The 21,528-nt window shown below is 47.2% G+C and overlaps 2 protein-coding genes across 2 annotated transcripts; both read right to left on the reverse strand.

Moving 5' to 3' along the window:
• Window positions 1–9,642: 9,642 nt before the first annotated feature.
• Window positions 9,643–16,761, reverse strand: LOC120498603 (serine protease inhibitor Kazal-type 6-like). Its single transcript, XM_039701577.1, has 5 exons — window positions 16,385–16,761; window positions 13,699–13,987; window positions 11,611–11,642; window positions 10,568–10,680; window positions 9,643–9,786 (listed from the first exon to the last, which is right to left on the reverse strand). Exons 2-5 carry the CDS (start codon window positions 13,754–13,756, stop codon window positions 9,741–9,743), a joined length of 249 nt encoding a protein of 82 aa, XP_039557511.1. The 5' UTR covers window positions 13,757–13,987; window positions 16,385–16,761; the 3' UTR covers window positions 9,643–9,740.
• A 441-nt stretch (window positions 16,762–17,202) lies between these two features.
• LOC120498561 (ovomucoid-like) lies at window positions 17,203–21,472 on the reverse strand. The gene is made up of 8 exons (XM_039701484.1): window positions 21,268–21,472; window positions 20,773–20,795; window positions 20,112–20,239; window positions 19,810–19,855; window positions 18,835–18,962; window positions 18,655–18,700; window positions 17,860–17,993; window positions 17,203–17,380 (listed from the first exon to the last, which is right to left on the reverse strand). Exons 1-8 carry the CDS (start codon window positions 21,419–21,421, stop codon window positions 17,335–17,337), a joined length of 705 nt encoding a protein of 234 aa, XP_039557418.1. The 5' UTR covers window positions 21,422–21,472; the 3' UTR covers window positions 17,203–17,334.
• Window positions 21,473–21,528: the final 56 nt, after the last annotated feature.

Below are 21,528 nucleotides of genomic sequence, written 5' to 3' on the forward strand. Positions count from 1 at the left end.
AATGCTCAGAGCACTACACTGGGGTGCTGGGCACAGTAAAAAGTGCATCATTAACACCCCCTGGAAGTTTTTGTTGTGTTGGTTTTTCATTCCTTTAAACTGCCTTGTTGGAATTGCACACCCACTCTGCTCACACCCCACCATTTTTCAAGGTGTTTGTGTATCAGAAAAGAGCAGCTTTTATCATTTATCACAGCAGGGGCCAGGTTTGGCTGCAGCTCCTGAGTGGAAGGGGACTGGGTGACCTGGAGCAGAGCCTGCACGGTCACTGCTGCTCAGTGATGTCCCCTCCTCTCCCTTCAACACCCCAGAAGAGTTTGACCTTGGTCTTTTGAAACACTAAGATTGCATCAGATTTTTAGTGCTAAATATCTGTGGTGTTAAAGCATTTGGTATTCAGCACTGGCAGCCTTGTTCTTCACAATTTGTGCTGCTCTTGAGAGGAAAGCAAGTCAAACTCAGGACCAGGGCATCAAAGAAGTCAGAGTTTACTGTAAATTCCTGAGTCAATTCTCTCAACCTTCAGATCTGATTGGGCTTTTCCTCTCCAGCCTGTTCTACTTGCTGCAAGATCAACCCCTGGATTTTGAGTTGGATCTGTCACATTCCTCCCAGAGCACAGGGTGAGGGCCAGACAGCTGGGCATGAATGATGGTTCACAGCCTGGTCAATAAACTCATTTAAATTGTTTCACATTGGAGGAAAATATTCACAGATGGATTAAAAAAAATGGGTGTCAGTGCTGAGCTTGTTCAACATGCTTCTGAGCATGTTCTTATAGTAAAACTGTGGGTAAAATTCTCCTCCCCAGCTTTGTTTTCTCCAATGCTCTGTGATTTTTCCCCCCTCACTTCTTAAAAGTTCCTTGGAGTGGGTGTGTTTATCTTTGAATCTCTTTCATTGGCCCAGTGGGCTCCAGCTCCATGGCAGGCACTGTGCTGTGGCATGGGAATGACTCAGGGGCTGGAGGAGCTTTGTGCATGATGGATGAGCTTCAAGCCAAGAGCTCCACTGGTGAGCACCCAAATTTACCCCTCAGGTGTTTCCCCCCCAGTTTGGGTCATACTTGAAAAACTAATGGTGACCCAGTAAGAATATTGTAAATTTAACAAATTCTAGTAAAACTTTCTAAGACACCCTGGTTCCTAGGGCAAGATGAGGCGGCTCTAGAATTGTATTTTGCAAAACTTACGATTGTTTATCCAATTTTCTATATTCAATTCACATTTCATGACATACAGGGGTGTGTGTGATATTTGTGAGCAGTGAAAGCTGCATCAGTTTAGTGGAGGAACACGAGCAGAATTTCAAGCAGACACTTAAACTGCAATTGCTGCACTTTTGGGTCCCTCTGCTGTCCTAATGATGGATATTTCTTGAATCAGGACCAAAATGAGCACATTTTTGGAAAAATTAAGTGTATTAAACTGCCTCAGAGATGAAAATGATAAAGTGATGTGGGATTTTTTTTAATCTGATTAATCCCTTACAGATGTGACTAGACAGAACAGGTACAATGCAAAGTCTTTTTCTATAACAAATGGTACTAAATTAAAACCAAAATTATTTGTGTCTACCACTTGAAGGAAATTCTGAGCTTCAGATATAGGGAGTTTGTAATTACACCTAGGCAATACCTCCACCCCCACAAATAGTAAATTAGCTGAGATAAACACATTCAGAAGCTGTTAAGCTATCTTGGCTTGGATTTAGTGAGTAGCTGCTGCTGGAAGAAAGCAGGTAAACAACTGAAATTTCTGACTTCTTTAAAGAGAATCTAAATATTGTGTTTTGTATGTGCATTTTCTCTTTCAAAAAATTTAGGTAGATATAGTTCAGCAAGTAGTAAATCACATAACACTCAGTTTTATGGAGCTGAGATGACACTGCTGTCACTGATAAATGAATTCATAGCTTGTCCTTCACTCAGCCCAACAATCCCTGACCAAGTTTATGACACTTCACCTGGTTTTAAACTGAGAGATGCTACAAAAGAGGTGTCTATTTAAACTCAGATCACTGATGCAGAGATATTCATTGCCCTCTGACGCTTGGAAAGGTGTGCTGAGAGCCCCACAGCTCCCTGCTGGCCCAGGAGCCTCAGCTGGGTGCTGGGATCAAGAAAAAGGATGAATTAGGGAGAAATGCCTGCCTGCATCTCTGCTGGCCCTGCAGTTAACCCAGCACTTCACACTAAGAGGTTATGGGCAGCCAGCAAGATGAAAACCTCAAAATGAGCACTAAATCTTGTGAGATTAACATATAAAATCCCTTAATGGAAATGTAGGCACCACAGGTAATTACAGATCCACTGACTCAGTCAAGTACAGGGCAAAATTCCAGAAACTGGGGAAGGAAAGGAAGTCACGGTATTTTCTCCAAAGAAACTTGAATCAGGCCAGAGAGCAGTAACAACAATTACTAAGTTGTCAGACTATTCAGGCAGTAAGGAGGGCAGATGGAGACTCGGGGACAGAGTTTTCAGCACTGGTCCATCTCTCACAAGAATCAGATTAATTTTACACCCCCTCCTGCATTGCCTTTCCAGAAGGGTGAGCAGAAGCCTTGGGACAGGCATGGGACAAGCCCTGCTCTAAAGTCTGGAAGGAAACCAGACAGGATCTTTTCAGCTAAAGCTGCTGCCAGAACCAATTAGGAGGCGACAGCTCCACAGGGGCAGGAGGCAGCAGGGAGTGCCCTGGTCTCACCTGGCAGGGACAGCGTGGCAGGTGCTCCTGCTGCCACTGCCAGAAGCTCTGCAGCCCTACAGGGACCTACAGGAGGTGTGCTCACCCAAACCACTCCTCAAGCCCTGCATCAGTGCTGGTCCCCTGAGTCACAATGAAGCGTGGGTGCAAGAGGGTTTTCTCCAGACAGCACAGATGTGCCCCAAAAGCAACAGGGCAAGGCTGGAGGGGAATCTGCAGGTGGTGCCTTCCCCCAGCCCCTGGCCAGGCTGAGAGCTCCACACCCACACCCGTGTCCCACAGCAGAGTGCCCTGGACACCCAGCTCCCTCCTCTGCCTCCATCCAGTGCCTGCTGTCAGGGACCTTCTATTGCTGGAAAAAGCTGCAGACACTGAACCACTCAGACTGATCTTAAGGAAACTTTTTGCTCATTTTGATTCCCAGGCTCAGTGCTGAGTGCCCTCACCTTGGCCAACCCACATCACAGATAATTTAAGAAGCCCCTCTGGGGTCAGCAGTGCCCCTGAGGGCATAAAGAGCCTCCCACTGCCCCAAGAGCCCAGCTTTGCTCCTTACTGGCACAGCTTTACCATGAGGCTGCTCCCTTACCCCAGACACCCTCCACTGACCCCCTACCAGTCCCTAAACTGCACATTCTCTCATTTTAAACACAAATCCCCACAGGCAAAGCATGGCTCTCCATCACCTTGCCAGCATGCAGGAGCAACAAAGCCATGGCATAGTCAGGAAGCTCAAGTGTTTTCATTTTCACTCCATTCTCACGAGCAAAGCACCATCAGCCAAGGACTATCCATCTGCTGAGGGCAGGGGTTGAGGCTCATCTCTAATTACACCTTGTCCTCCCTCCTGTCTCAGCAGCTTGGAGCTGCTTTTGAGAGGAGGTGAGGTTTGGCTGGTCAAAACTGAGTGTTTGACCAGCACACCCCGGCACAACTGGAGCAGCTAAAGGAGAAGAGCCCTGTGAAAGCAGAAATAAGGGCTTTTATCTGGGCTTGGCAAGGAGGATCACAGAGCTGTCCTAATATCTGACATCTGCCAGACTCCTGGAGCTACCAGGGCAGCATTTGCTGGAAATGTCCCAGTGCTGGTCAGCCTGGGGTTTAGTCCACTGGAACTGTTTTCCCCCTCCCATACAACATTATGCTGATTTTTCAAACAAGTTTGCTTTTCTGCCACCGAGTTTTCTCAGCCTACTTCTTGAATCATCATTTGACCTCAAATTAGAAGGGCTTAAACTATATAAGCAGTTATACAAACATATATCTATTTCAGCTTAAACTATATAAACACATATAGAAATATAGATCTATTTTAGGAGGTAGAAGCTTAGATCTCACCTAACCACCACAGCCCACGAGCTGGAGTTTTACAAGAAAAAAAAAACAAAACAAACAACAACACAACATCTCAAGGACCACAGCCTGGTGCCAGAGCTAGGCTGAAGAGATGAAAGCACCCGGTCTGTGGCAGCATCCAGTGTCCACCGGCAGTACTGCACCCTGCCCACGCCTGGACCATTCCAAGGGATTGGCGGGACCTGGAAACGCCGCCGAGGCTCGGCAGGGAGCAGCAGCCCACCCTCAGCAGCAGAAGGGTCCCTGAGGCCCCACTGGGGTGCAGGGGTCTCGGGATGCTGCGGCTGTGCTGTCCCACAGCTGGTGGATGCAGGAGCAGGCACTGACTGTGTCTCCTTTTGTTGGGGGGGAAATCCTTCCCAGAGGCTGAGTCCAAGCCTCAGACGAGCTCAGTGAAAAGTGCAGCAAATGTGTCAAGCTCAGAGTCCCAGCACTGATGCTAAATCTCAATATTTGCACCTGGCAGAGTAACCAAAAAGCGTTCTCCAAATCACAGAGATATGAAACCAACTCACCCCAGCTGCATTTTTTCTGTCCCCAAGCTTCCTCCAGGGTCTGCAGGAGAGGTGAGCCATGCCCTGTGGGAAGAGAGGGGATGAGTTCTCTCAGGCCAAGTAATTCCCTTTTACCCCCGATATGAAGGGGACTGCACCCTGAGCCTGAGGTGATGGATCCTGCCTGGGATGGGAGGGGATGGATCCTGCCCGAGCAGAGCCCTAGGACCCCTAAAATTGAATTTTGTTCATTTTCACAGGGCTGATCTTCTCCCAAAGGTCGGGCTTTGGGGCTCCTCTCCAAAAGGAGCCTCTCCAGCAGGAGCAGAGCCCGTTCCCGGCTGTCACCAGAGGGAGCCCAATGCCCGGGAACGGCGCATCCTGGGGGACAGGGGAGGGCGCAGGTGACCTCCTGCAGCCTCCCCTGGCTCCTTTCTAACGGATCAGCACCACAGTCAGGCAAAATCAGAGCCCCCGCTGGCCTGGTGTAACTGTTCATAGGATTTAGGGCATGTCTGGAAGCGGAGGATGTGTTTACATCGGCTCCCAGGCACTGATGGCTTTATCACAGGTGGCTCCCCAAAATCACCCTGCCGAAGAAAGGCACAACATTCCTTGGGAAGGTCAGAAGCATCAGAGCCAGCCCCTGCCATGATAGCAGCATTTCTGTTCACTCACAATTAATTGAGCAATTTTAGCTTCAAAGGGCGAAGGACATTCCTCTGCCCCTGCAGAAGCTCAGTTTTGACCTTATCCTTCAGTTCCTGATTGAAGCTCTGCCAAAGCCCTGCTGTCTCCAGAATCCTGAGGAAATTACCTTCTTCTTGAAGTCTTTGTCCCTCATTGCCCCATGGGTGACAAAGCCAAAGATGTGCTTGAAGCACCACCTCCTTAGGAGGTTTGAGACAAGCAGCTCTTCCTGTGACACCTGCATTTTTATAGGGGCAAAACTCTATTCCTCCTCCATTCTTCCTTTCTGTATTGGGTCAATCCTTGTCTTCCACATTTTCAAAGCTTTCTCCAGCATTTTTGGAGCTGCTTTATACTACACCTACACCACACACAATTACTGCAGCTGCTCCTGTAAGAAGCTCTTAAACTACACTGCTTACTTCAGGGGGGAAAAACCCACAAACAACCCACCCACAAAAGCAGGCAACAAACCCACAAAACCCCCACCAGTTCCCAAAAAACAAACACCAACACTCACACCACTAAGCAAACTCCTCACCTTCTCTTTCCTCTGTGGTCCATGCAAGCAGACAAATCCCTCCCCTGGGCTCCTATTTAAGCCCTTCAGCTGTGATAGGGATGGAGGGAACTGTTGGCTGATTCCCAGCATCTGGCAGCCCTTTCACCCCAGGGCAGGCTCAGCTGTTCTCTAATCCATGAGGGACCCAATGCACTCTGACATCCTCCTGCTGCTCCCTGCAAATGTCACCATCTACATCTCATCTGTGCCCTGAAACTCTCCTACAGCTCTCCCACCTGCTCCCTGAGCAATCCCTCTCTCTGTCCCCATGGCTCAGGATCCCCTCCACTATTCAGTTTTGGGCCCTGCCCCAAAATAAGAGAGGCATTGGAAAACTGAAGTGAAAAACCACCAAGAAGAGTTGAGGGCTGGAGCAGTTGGTCAGTGAGAGGAGGCAGAGGGAGGTGGGGCCACCCAAACTGGTGAGAAGAAGATTTCAGGGGGATATAACAGCAATGACCAGTAAAAAAGCAGGTTCCTGAGCTGGTGGATTCAGGCTCTTCATGGTGGTACATGGTTTGGAGATGAGGTGGTTGAAAGAAAAGTTGTTGAAATTGGATGCACAACGAAAAACCTCTTTACCATATTGACAGCCAAATCCTGGCACAGACAGCCCAAGGAGATTGCACATCCACCTTTGAGGGCTCTCAGCTGGGAAAAGCCCTGAGCAACCTGAAAAGATCTCAGCACTAACCCTGCCCTGAGCAGGAGGTTGGACCAAAGTCCTTTCCAAGCTGATCCAGCCTGCTCCTCTTTGGGAAAAGAGGGTGAACCGGAATGATAACCGAGTCCAGAGCTTCCTCCCCAGCCGGGTTGTGGGAACCCTGCAGTCAGCACCACCACCCTTGGATCATCCCATGGCAGCTTGAAAAGCCCTGTCAAACACTGTGAATGTCAAGGGAAAAAAGTAGGGCAAAGGATCCAAGAGAGTTGCGACAGTGCCACGTGCCTGTGCTGGGGGGGAGGAGGAGGAAGTTGAGCTCACAAATTAAATGGGCCAAGAGCCTGGACACAACAAAGGATCAGCTGCACCAGCAGCAGAGTGAAGCTGTGAGAGGGAAATAACATCCTTCCCTTGGCCATGGGCATGACCTGGGCACAGGAGGGTGCTCAGCTGTGAGCAGTGGCTTCCTTGCACTGGGACCACGCACAGAATTCATTCTGGTTGTATTTTATTTTATTTTATTTTATTTTATTTTATTCTGGTGAGGGCACTGAGTGAGGTGTGGGGAGAGCTTGGCCCTCATTCCACTGCAAGGGTGACTCCCACCCCAGCCTCTGCCCCTTCCTCCCCAGAGAGGAGAGGAAGAGCTGTGGAGGTGCTCATCTTAGATGTTATCTAAGAGAGATCTCAAATGTATCATGACTCACTCACCTTCCAAAGCTGTCAAAAAAAACCAAAACAAAAACACAAAAAAAAAAACCCAACAAAACAACCCAAACCCGACACAATTTCAAAGGTGTAAGAAGAAAACCAAGGAAAAACAGTAGCTGAAGTTTTGATTTCTGTTGTGATGTGTGTTTCTGGGGGGCAGCCAGACACAGATGGGGGCTCAGGCTGGGCATCCTGTGGCCACTGCTGCCCTGTCCCAGGGATCCATCAGCCCCACTGGGAAGGTGAATCCAGCTTTCAAAACCCAAGAGTGAGCACCCCTGGCACCAGCAAAGCATCCCCTGGAAGGATGGACCACAACTGAAGGGGGTTTTGCCGGAGCTCTGCCTCTCTTGGCCTCTCCTGGGGACAACGTTTTGGGAAGTGTCCCCCAGTGAGGGAAATAATTTCCTCAAAGCAGATTACTCCCACTCTCCACTTCCCTGGCACAGGTGGAAGAGATGGTAGTTGGGTCTGTGAGATATGAGGTGTTTTATTTGCTATTTTCTCTGAAAAAAACAAAGTAGATGTTGATTATTAAACAGTGAACTTCTGCAATTTCTCTTCTCTTGTGATCTGTCCTTGTTATCTCAGCCTCCAGATATAAAAGGATTATAATGGCAATATGCTGTGAGAATTTTGGAGTCACTGATTCCCATCTCAGGCTTAAAGATGCCCCATTGCCCTTCTCTCATTAAAATGTCATTTTCCATCCTAAAAAATGGGGTCTTTTTGCTCCTGTCTTTGAACATGGTGCTCTTCCAGTGCCACACAAGGTAACAGGACCATCACAGGATAACTGTGGATGAAGTGGTGGAGGTCATCCTGCTCCAGGCTGGAGGATTGGCAGGGAGAGGCACTTTCCCAACGTGTTCTCCAGGACCACTTGTGCCTCTTGCTCCCCTCGGTCCTGCCCACACTCTGGATGTCCTGCCAAGTTTGGTAACATAACCTCTGAATTTAAAACCAAACAAGGGCCCAGGCTGTACAACTGGGCCACAGAGAGGGTTGGTCTGCTTCAAAGAAGAGGTGGCAGATTTTGCAAGAATCCAGTGGGCTGGGATGGGGAAAACATCAGGATCAAAGGCTGCAGGTCCGAGAGAAGCTCCAAACCAGCTCCAACACAAAGCTTTGCCCGTGCAGCTCAGCCACTGGCTGCCTGCCTGGGAAGTTACCAAATGACAAAGCTTTTCCCAGAACTGGGTTATGTGGATTACCAGAGAAGAAGCTGGTATTAGGTGTGCTGAGCACCTTGCTGAGGCCTCTCTTTTTAGGCATTGTGCCCCAGTTGAGTTCAAAGCTGGGATTGTGGCATGAGAGGCAAATGCTCAAGCTCTGTCCAAACAAGGTCCAGAGGTTTAGGTGCTGAGCTTTTAGGTGCTTGCAAAAGATGTTGACCCCCGAGGCTCATGATAAATCTAAAGCTCCCTTTGAAAGTTAAGTGTTTAACATGAAGGTGCTGCTGTCCCACTGATCTACTGCCAATGTTTTAACAAGGGGATGCCACAAGTATTTCCCTGTGAGAGTTTTGCACAGTGAAAGGGGAGAGACCGTAAAATTGTTTTTCTTGTGTTTGCACAGAGAGGGATTTGTCAGCCAGAGTGAAGAAGAGAGAGGGCAGCAGTGTGAAAAGTGAAGAAAGGAATGAAGTCTCTGTGTATTAAAAATTGTAAATAAATGCAAACATGTGTGCCTATAAAATCAAGGTCTGTGTATAATTCAGAGAGAATTTATCCTAGAGAAGGGGAGAGTAAGCCCACAGCTCTTCTGCTCCAGGGAATAGCTTTTTTAAATTATTGACAATTTATACAATCTGGCTCTCTTCTAAATATAATTTTATTAGCATGAGAAGCCACTTGGCAGCAGGAAAGTAAAGCTGGTGGGTTCACAGTTTTCAAGACAAAGCGTTCTCTAAGAGAAAAGAAGGGAAAAGACTGATTTGGGAAGAAGAACCTTGCAGCTTCTGCCCAAAACCAGCCTCCACCTGCCATCTTCTGGGTGCAGGCTTAAATGGAGCAATATTCCCTACCCTCAGCCCGCTTGTCTCTGCTTTCCAAAGGAGATGAGGCATATGCAGTCACGCTGTTCATCAGCTCTCCCATCACCCTCCCACAATAACCCCAGAGAGAGAAGGAACACGGCTATGGAGGCTGGGAAGGGAACCAAGGCTCCTGCTGTCACCCACCCCCTGGGATGGGCAGAGTCGGGCAGGAACACATGAGCAGGAGCAGTTTTCGGCTGCCCAGCATGTGCCAATTTGGCAGGCAGGACAGGGCAGAGGAGCTGTGGCTGGTTGGGGCAGGAGGACACAGCCCACGGAGCCGTGGGAATCACCTTCCTTCCCAGGAGGAGGTGATGCAACAGCGCAGGAGAGCAAAGCCACGCATCAGGCTCCAGCTGGATCAAAGCATTTTTCTGGGTCTTATGGAAGAAAGAATCCAGCCAAAGAATGGTGCTGAGTGTTATTTTATTGAGCAGAGGCAGCAGAGGGAGGACGGGCTGCTCCCGTGTCCGCAGCCAAGGGTGGCTCAGCTCCTGCTGCTCGGTCCAGGGAGGACTCAGCATTTCCCCAGGTGCTTCAATCTTATTTTCCCTCCACTTCTCCTGCAAAAGGAGGGAGAGAGGCTTAGAGCAAGCAGCAAATGACAGACACAGCAGTGTGGGGCAGAGCTCACCCACCCCAACAGGCCTGACTCGTGCCAGTGTATCTCCCTGGTACCTCACAAGGAGCACCCAGCCATTTTCTCCTCTCCTCATTCTCCTCTCCTCGTTGTTCTCTTCTGATTTGCCCCAGGATAAGACAGCCTTGGCTGCACACTAAATGCAAGGATTGCTAAGGCAAAAACATTTTTGCAAGCGCATTCCATCCATCAGTGATGGCTCCTATTACATCTCCTTTAAAAACAGACAGAGCTCAGTAAAAGGAAAGACATCCTGTTCTTCCTCTGAGATCTTGTGTCTTGTTCCACAAAGTTCATTCAGACTTTTCAGGAATAACTTGGCATGGCTCAGCTCCCACATTCCTCCAGCACTTCTCAGTACCCAGGAGTGTGGGCAGTGAGAGCTGCAGCCTGTGGCACACAGTGGGAATTGTGCATCAATTTAGTGCTTGTGGAAGGTACAGGCAGGATGCATTTGCTTCCCAGGCCCTGTGCTGCCTCTCAGCATGGCAACCAGCAGCCTGCAACACCCAGAAATGAATTAAAATTAACTCGTAGCACACAGCTCTGCTCCAAGGAGGAAACATTCCGCTTGGCACGGTTCAGAGGCCGGTCCATGCAAGAGGAGCAGCCTGGACACAGGGCTTCCCCTCCATGAAGAATACCACTAGATGCACGGAAGTGAAGGCAGAGCCTGCTGTTTCAGTGCCCCCAGTGTCACTTACAGCACTGCCTTGCAGAAGGCACACTTGTTCCCGTAGGTGACGCCATCCGTGCCGCAGTGAGGGTTGGACTCCCTCGTGCAGTACACGCTTCTGTTTACGAACTCTCTACAAATCTGCACAAGGAATAATAATAATAAATAAAAAAAACCCTTTCAGAACCTCCACACTCTTTGTTTCACTTTCCAAATTGGACCCAAGGTCATCAATGTAATGCTCCTTCTGACAAGTGCTGACACTGCCTGTTTTCTGACAGAAAAAGCCCTCTCAGAACAGAAGCAGCCTTTCAGGGGAATTTTGGCCTCACGTTTGAGGAAGGAAATTGTAGTCACCTGGGAGAAGTCTTGATCTCCCAACAACAGGAGCAGATTAGCCTAGGCATGCACGAGAAGAGTCAGCACTGATGCTCTGTCAGGCACTTGGAGCTGAGCTACCTCCCTGCTGCATGACTTCAGGTGTCTTGTGAAACCCTGCACTCAGTTTGGTGCTTGCTAAGCTCCTTCCCTCCCAGAGGAAGGAGGGAGAAACCATACGGAAATTCCCTGGGGAATTAAAAGTTATGCCCAGGAAGTGTACAGGTATTTTGTCTCTGTACAAATCCCAAGGATTAACTAAATTTGGGGAACAGGACACTCAGTAATCTGTTTGCTTTATGAGAAGATTGGATAGTGAAGCCAAGTCAAAAGTGGTGCAGCACACATGCATTTGCTAAATCAACCATTTATTTCCCTGCTCTACCTGCTAAAGTGGCCACACAACATTCCCCAGGTAGCAGTGAACTCCCCAGCACTGGGAATACTTGGAAGGACCCACCTGCTCCCAGCAGACATTAAAAACTGTTTACCCAGCACCAAGATTTTGGTTATAAAAACATTCCTCCAAAGTGAAACGCCATGACTGGATGTGGCACTCAGTGCTATGGTTTAGTTGACAAAGTGGTGATCAGTCAAAGGTTGGGCTCGATGATCTTGGAGGTCTTTTCCAACAGTAATGATTCCATGGTTCTATTAAATGCAGATTCAGCAAGCAGAAACAGCAGCACTAACCTCTTCAATCTCTTGACCTGCTACATCTGGAACTAGAAGGGAAAAAAAAAAAAAAGCAAATAAAACCCAGACAGGTATTACACGTCAGCATTACTTTCTGATAAAGTCTGAGTTAAATTCAAAAACCTTTTATGCAAACCACAGTGAAACACACTCCAGGTTTTTCCTACACCGTCATCCCTCACGGGGGAAGAGGGGGCAGGAAATACATTATCTGAATTGCTTTGCAATATTTTCCTATTTTGAAAAATGCTACTAAAATACCATGTAATCATTCATTCAGCTGCTAGCTACACCTCAGACACATAAGCCAATCTCCTGGAAGGCAGCCACTCCTGGGGAAGCAAGCTGCCATATCAGATGTGGAACCGTGCTCCCAGAGATTTTAAACCCATGCTGGCTTTTAAGGCTTTTAGGCTCCTGCAGCTCTGAACAATGCAAGTGGCTGGTGCTGCTGACAGCAGGGGAGCAGGAGATCCCATGGCTGGGTTCCAGCTGTGCTCAGCACACCCCAGACACCCTCCCAGGACAGGGTGAGACACAAAGAGGTGTCATGGGGTGACAGAGAGCAGAACAGGCAGCACTGGTCAGAACCAGCACCAAAATCCCCTCAGGCCCTGGGCTTGGAGCTCATCAGTCCATGCTCTCCGTGTTTCTTCTCGGCAAAGCCAGCAGGCAGGAGTGTAGGTTGAGTCAGAGCTGTGAAATGGGGCGACCCTGTCATGTCTCTAAGGGGGAGCCTGACACTCCAGGGTGGGTTGAATGCAGATCTGCAGAATCTGGGTCACAGCAGAGTGGGATAAATGTCCAGCATTTGGTGAGGCTGTGCCTGCTGGTCACTGCCAGCTGTGGGGCTGCGCAGGTGGCTCTGGGCAGGAGGTGGAAGGACCTTGTCCTAACACTCATCCCTCCCCAGTGGAAATCTCACCAACCCTCAGTCAGCTCAACCCTCATCCATCAAGCCTTCCTACTTCTTTTGCTATTTCTGTTGTCCTTTGGTGTTTTTTCCTGGTGCTGGCACATTTACCCTGTCCTCAGGTTTGGCTAGGCTGCTGTAATGTTTAAGGCGCTGGTATGGCTATCTGCATATTATTTACAAAACAGCTCATTAAATAGTTTTTATAAATATTACATGCAGCTACAGAAGAATTTGTGATGATGCCTCTTGACATCTGTTTATTTTACAGGAGATCACAGGGTTTGCTGCTATTCTGCCTGGCCTTGGAAGGAGGAATCAGCCTTCTGACGGAACCCAGTCCCAATTAAAACTCAATTAGAGACAGATGAATATTTCATCATGAATAATGTGTACAAAGCAATTCACCTCTTCTCCATGCACAGCTTGCTATTTTCTCAAGTGACTTCTTTATTCAAATTATTCACAGAAAAACAAGTATAAATAATTCTTGTTCCACATATTCTTCAATAACTGTTGACACACACCTTGCGGAGCTGGGTCAGCTGGACTCAAGCAAGTGATAACACTGACATGATCTATGGGTTCAAAAATCATCACTCAGCTTCCCCACATGATCACAGAGATGTGTAAATCTCCAGATAAATAATTGCTGGATCCTTTTAATTTGCCCTCTTTGTTCTGTCTCCTTGAGGACATTTGAATTTAATTTTTAAGCTTTTCTCTGCAACATCAATGAAAGCTGAAACTTTCATCTAATTACGTCTCCACATCTCCAAGAAAAACACCAAATACCAAGATGCTTAGGATCAGAACAAGAGCAGATGACCTGGAGGTGAGCGAGTGTCTTCTCTGACTGGTTCAGCAAAACTCTCCAGTGAACACTTGTACCAAAAATTCATAATTACGCTCTACTTTGGTATATTTGCTGAGGAAATGCTCAGAATTTGCTCGCTCTGTCTCCCAGTGACACGTCCACTACATTATCCACTGCAGAGGCACACGAGGAGAGGAAACATGTCATAGGAGTGAGCAAGTCCTGCTGGTATTTTCTACTTGCCCAGCTTTATCTTCAAGCCTGTCAGCCAGTGATCAAGACTCTCCAAAATTTGTTGTCAGGAGAGGTTTTGGTGTTTGTTTTTGTTTTCTAGGCTAGGGAAAAGATCACTTACCCGAGAAGAAAGAGAGCAGCAGCAGGCTGAGAAGCACTAAGGCACCTGTAGCCCTCATGCTGCAGGAAGCTCTTTAGTCCAAGCCAAGGTCAGAGCAGGAGGTGTTGTCTCAATCCCAGAACCCACAGTGTGCACACAGAGCTGCCTTTCTGTGTATTTATGTGCCTGTCTGTAGCTGTCCTCATTCCCCACCTTAATTGTGAGAACTTCTCCACTTGGTTTCTAAAGCCATTATTGGTCCTGGCCGGTTTATGGTGCTTTAAGGAATGTTGCCCTGTCCACATCAAACCTAGAAAGGGATAATTACATGAGTGATAGACGTGCTTGTAACATCATTATATTTTTTTTTTCTAAATAGTCACAGGATTCTCACAAGGGTGAATTTTCAAAGCAGTGATTCATCAGGGAAGCTGGTAATTTTCATTCTCTGGGCCCTCTCTGAATGCCAGCACCGAGGCTCTGAGTGCGGCGTGATGACACTCACTAGACGTTACGAAATAAATCACAGCATGAGAATGTGTTGTCTGTGAAACCAATTATACGTTGTTCCCTGGCTATTTTTGAGGATGGTTCTAAATTTGTGGAGTTGGGGTGGAGAGGCGCTGGGCTGTGACATGCTCTCCTCGCTGTGTGCACAGTCCCAGATAGGACTGCTGACTCTCCTCCCTGAACTATTTAAACTCTTAGCTGTCAATGTTTTTCCAGTTTTTCACATTCACAAACATATGTTAGGGCTCTGCTCCCACCGCAAGTGGCAGTGATGGGAATTTGATGGGGAATTGGCAGATCCAAGCTCTATTTCCAGCTGAGGCTGTGCAGGGATTTGTGTTCAGGCGCACCATTCGCCAAACACCTCTCCAGATAAGAATAAGACTAAATTTTAGTATGTTTTCCTAAGCGGGCAAGGCTTAGGAAAGGAATGTGTGTAGATATATCTGGGTTTCAGTTCCCCCAGTGAATTTTAAATACACAACTCGTTGCAACCAAATTTTGCACAGGAGTGGAAAAAAAATTAAAAATAACGATCACATTTTTATACATTTTTTTCTAGCAAGAGGAGGAAGAGGAAAGATGCTACCAGCATCCCCAGCCAGTTTCTGCAGGAGAGCAACGCTATGGGTGCCCTACATCTGGGGAAGCATTTCATTTTGCAGCTTGCCAGATATCTTAAAATCCACACAGTGGCAGAGAAACCGTGACTGACAGGCGAATCCTGGGCTGTCTATTAAGGGTGATCTCACGACGCAGCCTCTCATGTAATTTAGTTATCAAACCCGTCAGCTGCAGCACCATTCCCAGCCACGCTCAGTTCTGCCACTCGCAGCACTCCTCCTTTGCCTTTTCTGCTCTCAGACGTCACAGCTCGTGGCCACAGCCTCGATGCCTCAGCCCCTTATCTGCCCAAATCATGTTTTGGTTGCTGCAGCACAGCTGGGCTGGCTCCAGCCTCAGCAAACACACAGCAGGGACCAACCCCTTCCAGGCTGAGCAGAGGAAAAGGCTAAATTACCAGCCAGGTGATTATGGTTATTGCCCATTTCCATTTCTTTGTGACATCTGAACGGTGGCAAAAGTGGGGGAATTCTGTCCCTCTCAGGATGAATAAGGGCAGCTGGACCTTGCTGTGCAAAGTCGTGCTGGTGTCAAGCTGAGTCCTAACCTGTGCTGGCCAATTTTTAGACTTAAATGCTACAAACCTTTCATCTTCTAAAGTCCTTGCTAGAGGCTTGTGAGACAGACACACACTCACAGTTTGCCCCCATTTTGCTGCAGGTGAGCAGCTCTTCTTTGGGCTTTTCCAAAGCCTTCTGAGCAGCTCTCTCACTTCCTCAGGCACAAACTACCTCTGAAGAGGAGGCTCACCATAAGAGCTTGCCATTGAAGATCATTTCGTGCTATGGCCAGAGCTCCACTCTCAGATACATCTACACACATTCTGTGAACCTCTTGTCCAACAAGGAATTATAAAACAATTCAACAAACACATCCAAACTGGCTACTTTTACTGCTCCTTAACTATTTTCTCAAACAAGCAGGTAACTAGAGAGGACTATTGTGACTCTCCAATTTCTTTCTCTTTTCTGAGAAGCAGGCACAAATTTATGATGTGATTTATATTACCTGTAGTAACACCAAAAAAAAAAAACCATGAAAATAAGAATTTCCATTCTTCCTGCTCTCTGTGCTGGTTCTAAGGAACAACAAGCCTCTTACATTCTGGTGGGGAGCATCTACAAAATTCTTGGTCAATAAATTATCTACTTCAGGAAACAAGACCAAAAGAAGTGTCTTGAAACTCACAGATTTTGTCCTAAATATCAGCCTAAGCAGCAGGTGTTCTTTTACATAACAAGAGAATGGGAGGTGGAGAAAGCCCATGAAAATAAGAATTTCCATTCTTCTTCCTGCTCTCTGTGTTGGTTCTAAGGAAGAACAAGCCTCTTACATTCTGGTGGGGAGCATCTACAAAATTCTTGGTCAATAAATTATCTACTTCAGGAAACAAGACCAAAAGAAGTGTCTTGAAACTCACAGATTTTGTCCTAAATATCAGCCTAAGCAGCAGGTGTTCTTTTACATAACAAGAGAATGGGAGGTGGAGAAAGGATGAGGAAGGGAGTGTGTGAGCCATGGGACTTGGGACTTTTTTTGCTTGTGCTGTTTGCATATTAACTCCTTGACTCACCCAAAAAGATGGCACATCATCACCAACAGTCATAGATGTCATTTTTCCTGCAGTGCACGCTTCAGGCTCCCACAAAGATGTTATCTTCACATCTTTTTTCCCCCAGACAGAAAACACATTTGAGTTGCTAGCACATCTTCTTGCTCTCATTTCCTGGAGTTAGAAAACCCAAGACCTTTTCCTGAAGGGTCCTCTGCCTCAAATACCACCAGTACAGGTTTTTAGATCTCTTCTCTAAGAAGCTGAAAGCCTGAGTCCAGACTAATTTCTCCTCAGGTTCTCATTAGGCTCATTACAGCCTTGCCTAGCTTGCTGCAATTTTCTGCTGATGGGCACAACCTCAGTGGACACACCCTTCAAGGAAGCAGCAGTTCTTAATTTTCTTCCTTATGAGATACCTCTTCCCTTTGCCATAAGCCTCCTTTTTATAAGGCACCACCAGACCTGCCCCTTGCCCAGGTGTGACCAGGTAAAGCTGATCTGATCACACCCCCTTTCACATTTCCCCAGAACCATCCCACCAGGCCAAGGCCCCTAAAAGGAACAGTTCCTCCAAGTTCCAGTGCTGTGACAAAGACAAATCCATTTACACCCTTCAAGACTTCAAAATTAGATTCAAAGTTGTGCTATTTTATAGCATTTTCTGATGGCTTGCTACAGAATGACATTCTCTCTTGAGGGCTTGGGCTGGTGTTTTGCTCTTTGCTGTGGTTTATTTCCCCACTTCTCCTGCCTGGCAGAAAAGTACCCAAAAGCCTGAAGACCATTACCCCACCCAGAAAACAAAACCAAAATCAAAAACCATTCCATGGCCAAGATTGTGGCTGCATTTAATTTATTGATCAATCAAAGCAGAGACTGATGCATAACGGTTGAGGGAGCAAGGAGGAGCATGTTTGATTGAAGAATTTGTGAGGGAAGTGTCATGTTGAAGGGTCCAGCTCCAGCGTTTAGCATTCGCCGTGGTGCCTGACGAACAGACCTCCAATGCTGCGTCTGAGGAGAAAGAGGGAGACCAAAATTAGAGACATGGATCTCATTTTTATAGCCTAACTTTGCCCAAATAACCCAAATGCCATTGTGCTCTCCAAGTCACAGAGTACTTTGCTTAATGTTCCACCTCTTTTCAGATTCCTCAAGCTACACACTTTCATACATTGAAGATATTTGGGCCAAACCCCATAATTCTGGACACCTCCTACGGTCACACTTTCAATCACCCTGGCAGGGAGGCAGCCAGCAATGCTACGAGCCTGCGAGCGGGGATCTGCTTTTAATTGCAAGGGGAGGAGGAGAAGACTCACTCAGGCTTAGGATCTGTGGCGCCTGGGGGGGGTGGCAGAGGAGTGAGCGTTGGGAGAGGAGCATGGGCTAGGGATGGGAGCTAACGGGAGCTCTGGGGCTTCCACACCAGCTGCCACAGCTGCAGGTGAGCTGCCCTGGTTCCACGGGCACGTGGCGAGCTCTGCACTTACGAGACAGCGCTGCAGAACTGGCACTTGTTCCCGTAGGTTCTGCCGTCGGAGCCGCAGATGGGGGTGTACTCGGAGGTGCAGATCATGTTGCCGCCCTTCTGCTGGAAAGCGCTGCAGTCGATGTTTACATTTTGCTAATGGAACAGAAAACAGGGCTTAAAAACTTCTGGTGCCTGTATTTTCCTACATAAGTGCTTTATGTTTGTTTAGTATTTGTGATGTGGCAAAGCACGAAAGCACTTCTCAGGTGCAGGGCTCTGTTGTTCCAGCAATTCTGCAGACTCTGAGAATGTGCTTGCCTGGAACAGCCTGAAGTAGGGAGATGGTGGAGGCAAAAAAAAAAAAATCTAATAAATATCATTATAAGTAGTGGAATGACCATGCTGGTATTTCCAGGCTGGCTGTCCCACTGGCTGCTCTGGTTCAGCAGGCAGGCAGAGGCCAGTGGAGAGAAAGGGGGTGGTCACAAGCCCCAGTGCACTAAGTTCTCCCACCCAGGGAATCACTGCTACTAATAGTGCTGCTGCATCAATGATGCACCATCTCTTGCTCATCCAGTTTCACAGTAAATGAAGGTCTCAGCACCTTCTGCCTGCTGTTCCCAGATCAGAGAGGGGACCAAATATCTCAGCCATGGATTAAGTTCCATACTCTGTTGACCGTGGCAAAACAATTTTCCTCAAGTCCTATTTCCAGGCCAAATGCACCAGGACAGTGGAGGCATTTCTGTCATTCAGCCGTGAATTTGTGTGGCAAAATGTAACAGCAGTCAAGAGTGCAGATGTCTGGCTTTACCTGGAAGCACTGTCCGTAGGTCTGCAGGTTCACATCCAGGCCGCTCCTTTGGGGGGAAAGCAAGTGGAGAATGAATGAACAGTGCAGCTGCTTCATGAGCCAAACTACCCCTTTATGCTCCAAATACCAGAGAGCAATACTGATCCAGAAACCCTGCCCTGGCCCGGGCCCTTCACTTACGCCACAGCAGTACAGAAGTGGCACTTGTTCCTGTAGGTGATGCCGTTGGTGCCGCAGATGGGGGAGTACTCCGTGGTGCAGGGGATGTTGTAACCACTGCCAGGCTTCAGGAAACCGGTACAGTCGACCTGAAACAGTCCCAGAGGAGCATTTGAACCTCTGCTCCCCTTTGCAGCAGCCCTGTGTAATGGAGTGTGGTGCAAGAGACATTCTCCTCTCCACCCAGGGCTGCAGGATGAAAGGGGCTTCCAGGCACAGTGTGGTGGATTTGGGGGAGCACCGATGAAATCCAGCCCGTGGGTACAGCATCAGTATCTGTTCTGAGGTGAGCTTCATCCCTGTCATCTTGGGGATTTTCCCTCTGAATGCCACCATGAAGGATCCTTGCTTAAAATACCTCACACCTTTCAAAAATGGAGTTTACACTCAGCTGGCTGCTCCTGCAATTACTGAGTGTATTGAAATAGGAGTCATTGTATTACGTGAAATTGCACAGCCAGAATGTTTCTTTACTCTCTCTCTCTCTAAACTAAAAATAGACATTCTTTGTCACTTTATGGTAGCTCCCTACACTGATACTAGCTTTAACTTAACTTTGTGATAAACAGTCTGATAAAATCAGGTTTTTTATGTTACAAAATTATAGTTTAGTTGAAATTCAAACTTCTTCTGGGAATTTCTTAGCCACAACAAGCCTCTAAGTCTAAACATAAAGGGAAGTGTTTTCATAATACAGCAAAACACTCTTGAAATCAAAAAGTTTCCTTTCTAAACTGTGGTGTTATACAGAAGATATTTCACCTTTTAAAACTCACTGATTTTAGCAGTCCAAACAAAATGCAAATTAAATTTCCTGCAAATCTGAAATCCTTCATTTTCACCCCATTTCTGAGAGCTAGCAATTGTGTGGGTCCCTAGGCTAGGTTTGTGTCTGGCTGTCACCCTGCAGGGGAAGGAACCAATCTCTGACCGTACCCTAACGCATCTTCCATCGTGTTTCTTGTCAAGAGCACGGTTGCGGCTAGAGGGAGAGAGGGAGAAGAAAAGCAGGGATTAATCTTTTCATGCCATGTTGTCATCTCAATCATCAAGTCCCTCCACCCGTAAAGCCCCAGTAATTAATCAGATTCTGGAGCTTTGACACAGAAGATCCCGGGCATTAGGGAAGACGGAAACTTAAGAAAATTCTAGTCCACCTCACGATTAGTCACAACCCCAAGGGCTTCTGCCTGCTCCTTGAAGTGGCACTGTAGGTGATCAGGGGACTTTCTACTCACAAGAAGTCCCTGCAGAGGGAGCACTCGTTGGGGTAGGTACGGCCATTGGTGCCACACACGGGGTCGTAGTTGCGGGGACAGACGACGCTCATGGTTTTTCCAGTTGACATGTAGGCGCCGCAGTTGGCCTGGGAAAGGGGACTCGTCATGTCTCCAAACACACAGAAGGGTGTTCCTGCCCTAATCCTGTTTTCGCCTCATTAGGAGGCTACTGTGAGGAATTTCTATGGCTCCTCCATGGTGAAGGAAAATTTATATCAAGTATCTTACAGCATAACGAAAGCACCTTTCTGCTGTTAAGACTTAAAGTAATTTTGGCGAGAATTATGGGCAAAAATGATCATTCCTTGGGGAATCAAGACAGGGAAGATATTAGGCAGATATTCAATAGTCGTATAGATTTTCTACTGGCACTCTGTGCTGTGCTGACTCGCATTCTACATTATTAATCGCTGTCTTTTTAATCATCAAAGTGCTAAATTATCTCTCTCTGACAAAGGTGTTTTCTTATGCTGGGAAAAGAGGTGCACTTAGGGGCACTTCTTTCTTATTCATTCTCTCTCTTTTTTTACCCTCAAGCATTCCCTGGCATATAGTGTGAGTATGAATTATTCATCTAGACTTAGAAATCAAGGCTAAATAACAAAGATCTAATACTCACCCGCCTTTGAGCAACAGCAAGATCTACAATAAAAACAGAAATTACAAAATGTAAAAATTGTATGATGTCCTTCACTAAAATTCCTTTGGAATCATCAATTTCCCTACAGAGTAGCCAAATACACCTTCTCATTACCAAGAAGTGATTATCCTCCCAAATGTTTCATCTACTCCAAGTAAGTGCAAAGTGATGCACCAAGATCAAAAAAAAATCACTTATTTGTGAAGCCAGAAATTTTGACTCACTAAACAAGAAATAGGACCAAAAAATTTATTCTTCTTTAGCTCCATAATCCCCACAAAGGCTCAAAAGCTTAAAGCATAGATCCCATGTGTTTGTCTGCACAAGGGTGAAGCTCATTGAAAAGAGAGGCCGCGTATTCCTGAACCATCACATCCCCAAGAAGCTGCATCCTTCAGGATGCACAGAGACAGGGAAAGGATCAGGAGGTCTAGACCAGCATGGAGTGTAACAAAAATGACAGAAGTGACTTACCAGAAAGGCAGCCAAGAAGGACCAGCCCCAGGAGGGCAGCACAGTTGGCCATCTTCATGCTGGCGGTGGTGGTGGCGGCTGTTCCGTGTGGGTCGGTTGCCGGAGAGTCCGTGGATGGTTCCCAGCCTTCTCCCTCCCCAGTATATATATGCATCTCCCCGACCCTGTGAAGTCATCACCAGAAAGTAATTATTTGCTCTGTAAACTAAGAAAATTGTATCGATTACCGAGCTGAGCTCCAAAGAATACTTGTTTGTTAGA

Source organism: Passer montanus, unplaced genomic scaffold (genome assembly GCF_014805655.1).
Source record: "Passer montanus isolate IOZ18808 unplaced genomic scaffold, ASM1480565v1 scaffold15, whole genome shotgun sequence".
NCBI lineage: Eukaryota > Metazoa > Chordata > Aves > Passeriformes > Passeridae > Passer > Passer montanus.

Excerpts from the sequence above, each read along its gene's own strand:
- LOC120498603 (XM_039701577.1), bottom strand. The coding sequence starts at position 13,756 with ATGAGGGCTACAGGTGCCTTAGTGCTTCTCAGCCTGCTGCTGCTCTCT. Across the intron at positions 11,643-13,698 it reads GCTGCTCTCTTTCTTCTCGG|TTCCAGATGTAGCAGGTCAA; the intron begins GTAAGTGATCTT and ends TTTCCCTTCTAG. Across the intron at positions 9,787-10,567 it reads GCCTTCTGCAAGGCAGTGCT|GAGAAGTGGAGGGAAAATAA; the intron begins GTAAGTGACACT and ends CTCCTTTTGCAG.
- LOC120498561 (XM_039701484.1), bottom strand. The coding sequence starts at position 21,421 with ATGCATATATATACTGGGGAGGGAGAAGGCTGGGAACCATCCACGGAC. Across the intron at positions 17,994-18,654 it reads CCTACGGACAGTGCTTCCAG|CAAAATGTAAACATCGACTG; the intron begins GTAAAGCCAGAC and ends CTGTTCCATTAG. Across the intron at positions 17,381-17,859 it reads CAGTTCTGCAGCGCTGTCTC|ACGCAGCATTGGAGGTCTGT; the intron begins GTAAGTGCAGAG and ends CTTTCTCCTCAG.